General features: G+C 39.0%; 1 protein-coding gene across 1 annotated transcript; it reads left to right on the top strand.

Moving 5' to 3' along the window:
- The first annotated feature begins 6252 nt into the window (after nucleotides 1–6252).
- On the top strand, nucleotides 6253–7905 carry LOC116215002 (UDP-glycosyltransferase 89B2-like). The gene has a single exon (XM_031550546.1). The coding sequence runs from the start codon at nucleotides 6378–6380 to the stop codon at nucleotides 7812–7814; it is 1437 nt and encodes a 478-aa protein (XP_031406406.1). The 5' UTR covers nucleotides 6253–6377; the 3' UTR covers nucleotides 7815–7905.
- The last annotated feature ends 703 nt before the right edge of the window (nucleotides 7906–8608 follow it).

Here is an 8608-nt window from a genome sequence, read left to right as displayed (position 1 = left end):
GACGAGCACAGACCGTCCACACAGGCTTTCGAAATACACCCAAAATGCAGACAATGCGATCCGCACTCGGAGACCGTCTTGCATTCCTGCTTCAACGTCGTGTACTTCTCTCCATAAACTTCCCTACCATCCGCCATCGGCCACCCTACGAAAGTTTGAGTAAATGACACTTTGCCCCCCACCTTTGGGCTTAGTAGCGAAATACCCCCTATCCTTTAAAATTTGGCATCACACCACCCAACCTATTTAATAAGAAGCATATTGCAACCCTGGCTACTTTTCCAGCCATTTTTTGGCCAAAATTAATTTATTACCAATATATTAAATTATTTAAAATGTAGAAAATTAGGCCGAGAGAAGACATAAGAACCTACGACATAGAGGGAGAGGTGAGACCTCGGAAGAACAAAACAATGAGCTAAACATAATCTAGAATTTGATCAGATAGGCCCAAAGGTGATATCTTTTATCGAATCAGAGACTCAAATGACCTCCCAACGACGAACAACTCTGAGACCGACCTGATCCAAAGGCCAGACCTTTTTGTGTCAAAATGTCGGATGGCCATGGAGGAAAAAAACCTTGATGGAGATTTTATGGGGATGAAGAAGAAAACATTGGGATTGACTATGTGGTGGAGATCTTTGGAATTCGGGTGGAGAAGGGGAGAGCTCGTGAGATTATTAAGGGGAAGCAAAGAATGAATGTTCTATTGAATGAATAAAAGAACTCAATTCTCTTTTCCTTTGATGTTTCCATGTCAAAAAATGAAGGCAGGAGAAGATTTTTTTAAAATTTTCAAAATTTTTAATTTTTTTGATTTTTTTTTCAAAATCTGAATCAATATATTAATATAATTGAAGTTTTGGCCAGACTAGTAATCGGGTTGCACTTTGCTTCTTTTTGTATATGTCGAGTGGTATAGTGCAAAATTCTAAAGGTTGGGAGGTGCTTTACCACTAGGCTTAAATGTAAGAGTGTTAACTGCATTTTATTCTAAATATTTTAGCAAGATAGGATGATCGAATAATCGTTTTTTCCCCTCTTCTTTTGAATCAAGTTGGGACCGAGGAAAGACAACAAGCTAGCTAATTGACCTTTTTCTTTAAGAAAAAGATAAATGCAATTTTTGGTCCTTAATTTCATGTCAATGAAAGAAAAATAATCGAGCCAAAGATAATTAATGCCGAATCATACCTGACTTGATAAAAAAATGGAAATATTTTTTTTCCTTTTTTCCTTTGCTTTTGGTGAAAGCAAAAAATTATGCAATAACTAGTTATTTGTTCATCCGTTGCATGGGACTCCATATTATATATATTCTAAATAAAATTTCATGTAATATACTTTTGAAATATAATATGAATCGGTGGTTTGTAGTAATTTTAGATTATATTCCATAAATAACATTTATATATTTATTGTTAATGATGAAGAGTGTGGAATATTATTAAAATACTTAGCAAAGAAAAAAAAAGTGAACATCATTAAAATCGCAGAGCTTTCCAAAAAAAATTCGTTTTTTAGTTTTTTTTTACTATGGGTTTCATATATTTCATAATATATATCTAATAATATAGATTAGATCATATCTATTAGAATATATAATAGATATCCTAAATGTTGTACGAGATTTTATGCTTTCAGTTAATATATTCTGAGTTGAATTTATGAAAGGTACTTCAAACAAAGGATTAGTCATGGTCGGAACAATAAATTTTCGTATTATTATGTATATTTTCTTTTTTCATTTTATTGTATTTCAAATTAATTAATTAGAAATATAATAAGGAACATTTTGCATGTCAAGGGACGATCGCAGAAATCCAAAACAATGTAAATAGGAAAAGCATACGTACGTAGATACATGGCATAGATTTATCTATTATTATTATTAGATAAATAACAATCTTTCCCCTCTGGTGGAAGGATTTTTGCTTGGCAGTCTTTTGCACTTACACCATTGTTTAATTGCTGTTCATCCACGGATTTTGAGAATTTCTACCCAAAGGGGAAGAAGGAAGTGCCACATGATAACGATCAAAAGTCTAAATCCAAAGGTCGAAAGCTCACTCCTGCTGTAGTTAGATAATTTCTTCGATTGGTCTTCCATTGTGCTTTGTTGTCGATTTTTGTAGGATCAAATGAGCTATGGGCTCCGACACTTGTTTTTATGAGTTGTGCCAAGGAACGAATGATGGTATAGTTTGCCCGAGTCAGTTGTCGAGTGCTGTGATGTACACTAGCTAAACATATCCAGCTTCCCGTTTTATTTTATGATTAATCACGTGCACAAATTTGTGCAAATGATATCACAGTTCAATGGTTTTGACATGAATTTTTGCAATTCCAGAGGATTCAAGCAAAGATGATCGTGTGAATTCCTGGGAGACTGTCATCAAGGAGATCCTCTTGATAGGGATAGCGTTAGCGTTGTTTCTTGGTCCTCCCTCTCTGGACGTAGGTGAGTGACAGCAGGTCTGAGCATGATGAATTATCTGTGTCCGTCCACCCTGAGCAATTTCCATTTACTTAATCTAGTTAAACCCTTGCACATATATCTGTAACTTGGAAATTGCTTGAGTTTCCTGACTCTTTCCATATTTGAGTTATCTTGCTATATTTACTTGCAGATTAGCTTTCAAGAATTCAAAAACAAACTTCTTGAACCGGGGTTGGTAGACCATATAGTTGTTTCCGACAGATCAATTGCCAAGGTATACGTAAGGAGCTCGCCACAAAATCAAAAAACCGAGGATATTGTGCAAGGACCCATCAATGGTAGCCACACCAGAGGTCATGGCGGTCAATACAAGTGCTATTTCAATATTGGAAGTGTTGAATCCTTTGAGGAGAGGTTGTTGGAAGCCCAGGAAGCTCTGGGAATTGATCCTCATGATAATGTTCCAGTCACATACAACTCAAAAATGGTCCGGTACAAGGAGCTCCTGAGACTTGCACCAACTCTCCTGCTCTTGGGGGTGCTCTTCTATATGGGGCGAAATTGCAGGGTGGACTTGGTGGCTGTGATGGAAGCAATGCTCATGGAATATTCAGCATAGGAAATGCCCATGTTATTAAAGTGGATAAAAATGCCAAGAACATGGTAAGTGCAATAATTTCTGGATAAGAACTCAGCTGCTGTTAGCAAATGGTGAAGTCGTTTTTTCCCTGATCATTTTCTTATTGCTGGATGACAGGTATATTTCAAGGATGTTGCTTGTTGCGATGAAGCAAAACAAGAAATTATGGAGTTTGTGCATTTTCTCAAGAACACGAAGAAGTACGAGGATTTGGAGGCAAAAGTTCCCAAGGGTGCTCTCTTAGTAGGACTTCCAGGAACTGGGAAGACGCTTTTGGCCTAAGCTACGGCTGGGGAATCAGGAGTTCCTTTTTCTGTCTATACCAGGTTCTGATTTCCGGGAGATGTTCGTCGGCATCGGGCCTTCCAGGGTGAGAAGCCTGTTTCAGCGAGCGAGGCAGTGTGCCCCCAGTATTATATCTATGGATGAGATTGATGCAATTGGTCGAGCAAGGGGACATGGAGCTTTTTCTGGTGCCAAAGAAGAACGTGAAAGCACACTCAATCAGTTACTTGTTGAAATGGATGCACAAGGGAATAACAATCGTGTACATTACACGATTAATGAGCGAGCATAACTCAAACATCAACTGCGTATGTTATATTGTCCCCTTACTATCAACAAGCAGATACAACAGCACCAATTATGCAACTCGATTGACATTATAGATATTCAATCGTAGTAAAGGCCAAATAAATAAATTAGAAACCAATTTTGGCCTCTCGCCTTCCTTCTAGCACCCCCCCAAAAAAAACAAAAAAAGAAAAAGAAAAAAAAAAGAACGAAATTAATTCCCCGACTATATTGTTCATATCATCACGTACAAATAATCACGAGGTAACCATCTCTATAACATCCAAGCCAAACAGACCTTGGAGCATAAACTCCCGAGAAGTCATAGAAGACACCATCGACCGGCCGTTCCTATTGGAGGACGACCAAAAATGGAGCTCCAATTCAACTATATATATATATATATATATATATATATATATATATACATACATACATACACATGTCAATTTTAGCATCCAAAACAAAAACGAATGCTGAGACCCTCAAACATGCATGATCAATCGATCCATCATTGATGGCGCAACACTCGGCGATCAAGTTACAAGTGATACGCAAAGGGACGACTAATCCACATGGAACTTAATTAATTCATTATGGAATAGAAACCCCTTGATTATATATATATATATATATATATATATATATTATTTTTTTTTACTTATAACAAAATTTAAACTCGGAATCTAGTTTAAGAGGATAAGTATTCATCTCTATTTTCAATTTAGAAAATATAATAATAATTCGAAAAGGAACGAGTTTGAGCCACGTGATGGACCTGATCACGTGAGTCATGACGTCTATGGATGCTGGGGGATTATAGCTTGACAATCTGTCATGGTGCCCATCACACAAATTTTTGTGGACCCCACACCCGCCACTCAAATTTTTATATGATGGGCACCGTGACAAATTGTCGAGTTAGAGAATCCCTTTCTCTCCGATATCCGAATTAATTTAATTCAGATTTGATCAGAGTGGAGTCATTTTGGGATAAACTCTATTCTATTTTTAAGATCTTGATTTATTTTTTTCATTCACGCCATTTAAATTCGAAACTTTACTTAATATATTAAATAGATTTCTAATCATCTAAAAGGAAACAGAAATTTATTAATAAATGGACAGACAAAAATCCCAGGAGCACAAAAACATCACTAACAAAACACAAGCTCCGCCTGCACGCGACAACATGAGAGAAAACACAAATAAGAAACCGCTCGGCCAGTACAAGGACAACAGAATTATAGGGCATACAACACCGTCAATCGTAACAAGAGGGGAACCACCGGTCGATGGTCGTAACGGCAATGAGATATCTGTTGCAAGAGAGAGGTCACCATCTGGCTTACTGTCGATGCTATTCTTAGAACTTGTTTGGCCTCTCCGAGGGCTTAAATCATTGTAGCCCTGCCTTCCCTTGGAATGATGCGTAGGAACTCGAATCATAACCGGCCGACGCTCTGTTCCGAGAATCTTTGAACTCTTGGAATGATATAGGCCGTATAATGATGCATGAACTTCATGACGTCAGTCGTGACGTCCGTAGAAGCAATGTGAAAACAACATATCTATCTATTGACTAATAAAATCTAAACCCACTAGTTCACTCAGCGGGCCCGACTTGAATTATTGAAGCGGCCGAAAGTTTGTGGGGACCACAAAAGTAGGGAAAATATTATTATATCGTCCAAGACACAGATATTCCTAGACATATATATATATATATATATATATATATATATATATATATATAGGCTGGGGGCGTTGCATGATATAGAATGTGAAATCATGTGCAAAAATAATACTAGACTGATCAATTACTAATCAATTAATTGCCAAAAAGATACTTTAACCAACAACTCAACTTCAAGAACCATCGATCAACGGTAATTGAAAATAACAAGCCATATGCTAAGAGATGATAAAATTTGAGATAGGTAGGTCTGCCCATTTTCATATTTGAAATCTACAATCGGAAAATAACTCTCTCGATAGTAGATTTTCTTTTAAACTCGCATCCAGTGATAGCAGTATTTTTTTAAGAATTCAATCGGTCAATTTATAGTGTGGTGCTTCATGTTTATATTTATAAGGTATCATACAAAATGTTTATTTAATAAAACATTATTTAAGTTATATTTTTGAAAAGCAAATATGATTAATTTCTAAAAAAATATGATTAATTTATTTTTGAAAAGCAGATGTAGCATATTAATTCGAAAAATATGAATGCACATTTCCACAATTTGTAATTCATTAAAACTTAATAAATTAAAAAAATTAAAAATCCAAGAAAGTTTTATTAAGTAAGCGAACATTATGCGACGAACAGATCGAACTGATTATGTTTCTGCTTTTAATATATATATATATATACACACACATGTATCTTGCACTATCCGTGGATTCTAAAATTAATCTTAATTAGAAAATTAATACCACGCAACAAAATAAAATTCCTTCTTAATTCTCCAACTTGTCGTAATAGATAAGATATATATATTTGTGTAGTAAGTAGTAACTGAGGAAAAGATATATCTTATTCAGCAAAAAAAAAAAAAAGAGAAAAAGATATATCTATCTGTGCATATACATGTGTGTATGGCTTTTCCCAACGCGGAGTTAAAACAAGAACGGGCGGGACCAGATCACATCCTCCTCTCCTCACGACCGTCATAGTCCATATATCCGTGCCTGGGTCTATAAAGCTTTTTCGCCATGGAGAAAAAACAAGAAATGGCGGGACCAGATCGCATCCTCCACCTCCTCTTGTACCCGTTCCCTGGGTCCAGCCACACCATCCCCATCCTCGACCTCGCCCACCGCCTCCTCGCCCGACCCGGCATCACAATCACCATCCTCGTCACCCCTGGTAACCTCCCCTTGCTACAGCCCCTCCTAGCAGCCCACCCTCATCCCTCTCTTCAGCCCCTCATCCTCCCTGCCCCGCCTCCACCTCCAACCTCCACCGGCACTGGCCCTCTCAACCGTCTCGTCTCCATTATCCGCGGACTCCATGATCTTCACTCGCCGGCCCTCCTGGATTGGTTCAGCTCCCATGCCTCCCCGCCGAACGCCATTGTCTCGGACTTCTTCCTTGGTTGGACCCACCACTTAGCCCGACAGCTCGGCATCCCCCGAGTCGTCTTTTCGCCTTCCGGCGTCTTTGGCCTCTCGATCAATTTCTCGCTGTGGCGGGATCTTCCGAAGCTGGGAGATACGCCAGAGAATGAAATCTCCTTCCCGAAATTACCGAACTGCCCATCGTACCCCGTATGGCAAATTCCTGAGGCGTACCGGAACTATGCAGAAGTCATGGACCCTTCCTCGGAATTCCATCGCGACAGCATGCTTGCTGACGTGGCGAGCTGGGGCCTGGTGTTCAACTCGTTTGCTGAGCTGGAGGGCGAATACATTGAGTACTTGAAGAGAGACCTCGGTCATGACCGGGTGTGGGCAGTGGGCCCGCTGTTGCCAACCCAAGACGACCAGGTGGTCCATCGAGGTGGGCCCAGCTCCATTCCGGCCCACGAGGTCATGACGTGGCTCGATTCATGTCAGGATGGATCGGTAGTCTACGTGTGCTTCGGGAGTCGCGGGATGCTGACAAGTAAGCAGATGGATGAGTTGACTGCTGGGCTGGATCAGAGCAAGGTCAGGTTCATACTATGCGTGAGGAATCCCGATGGCCGGCAAGTAGCAACGGGTTACAGTTCCATACCTGACGGTTTCGAAGATCGTGTGGTTGGGAGGGGCTTGGTTATAAGGGGTTGGGCCCCACAGCTGCTGATATTGCGGCACCGGGCGGTGGGCGCGTTCCTAACTCATTGCGGATGGAACTCGACGATCGAAGGAGTCACTGCAGGTGTGGTGATGCTGACGTGGCCGATGAAGGCAGACCAATTCACTAACGCGAAGTTGTTGGCGGACCAATTAGGTGTCGGGATCCGAGTCGGTGAGGGGACCATGAATATACCCGAGGCAGTCGAGCTGGCTCGCATTCTGACGGACTCGGTCAATGGTGCACGGCCGGAGAGGGTTCGGGCCAAAGAAATCAGTATTGCGGCCTTGAGTGCGATGAAGCCCGAAGGAAGCTCGGACCACGATTTGGACGATTTCGTTAAAAGAATCAGTGAGGTTAAGATGTCTAAGTGAGACTTTTGCGACCTGAATATATGTAAAAAGAAAAAAAAATCAACTTATTATAAGCTTATAAGTTATGCCAGCTTGTATCTTCTTTTTTTTTTGGGGGCTGGAAAATACCAGCTTGTATCTATTATCTATTATTTATTAATATAAATATAGATAAAGATTCCATTCTTTTTTTTAATTCTTGAGAATATAAAAATAAAATAAAATAAAATGACCTAATAACCTCTGAACAAAGTAGTCAATTAATTAAAAAAATAAAATTATAAATATTTTGGTAAACGCTATGGTTTTCTCTCTCTTATGACCAGCTAACGAATACCAACTGATCATGAATGAGACATCTCAGAAGCAGAGTATGTAAATAACAAGTGGCTCTGACCCATATAGATAATAAGAGGAGAAAAATAATCTCAATAAGCTCGTCAAAAATTGGCACTCTTTTGTTAAAATAGCATTGTTCCTAACAAGCCAAATGGACCCAACGATAGCATATGACAGCATGCACCAAACCTTTCTTCGACGTTTACCGCTAGCGAGTAATGGCCATTGACAGAAGTAGTGGAAGACCAGATCCTCAGGCATGCACCAATAACATCCCCCACCATGTATATAGTATAGTAAAGTAGAATTCGCAGCACTGATAATATTAACCCTTATTTTATTATCAAATTAAATAAAAGTAAAAATATAAAATGTTGCATCCAGTATTTTAATTATCAACACTCCATAATCACGAAGAAAAAGGAATTTATGACCCTAATAATATATTCTTTAAAATCGATTAATTAAAAAAGTTA

The sequence above is a fragment of the Punica granatum genome, chromosome 7 (genome assembly GCF_007655135.1).
Source record: "Punica granatum isolate Tunisia-2019 chromosome 7, ASM765513v2, whole genome shotgun sequence".
Classification (NCBI taxonomy): domain Eukaryota; kingdom Viridiplantae; phylum Streptophyta; class Magnoliopsida; order Myrtales; family Lythraceae; genus Punica; species Punica granatum.
Note: the sequence above shows the minus strand (reverse complement) of the source record. Positions and strands in the feature narration are given on the sequence as shown.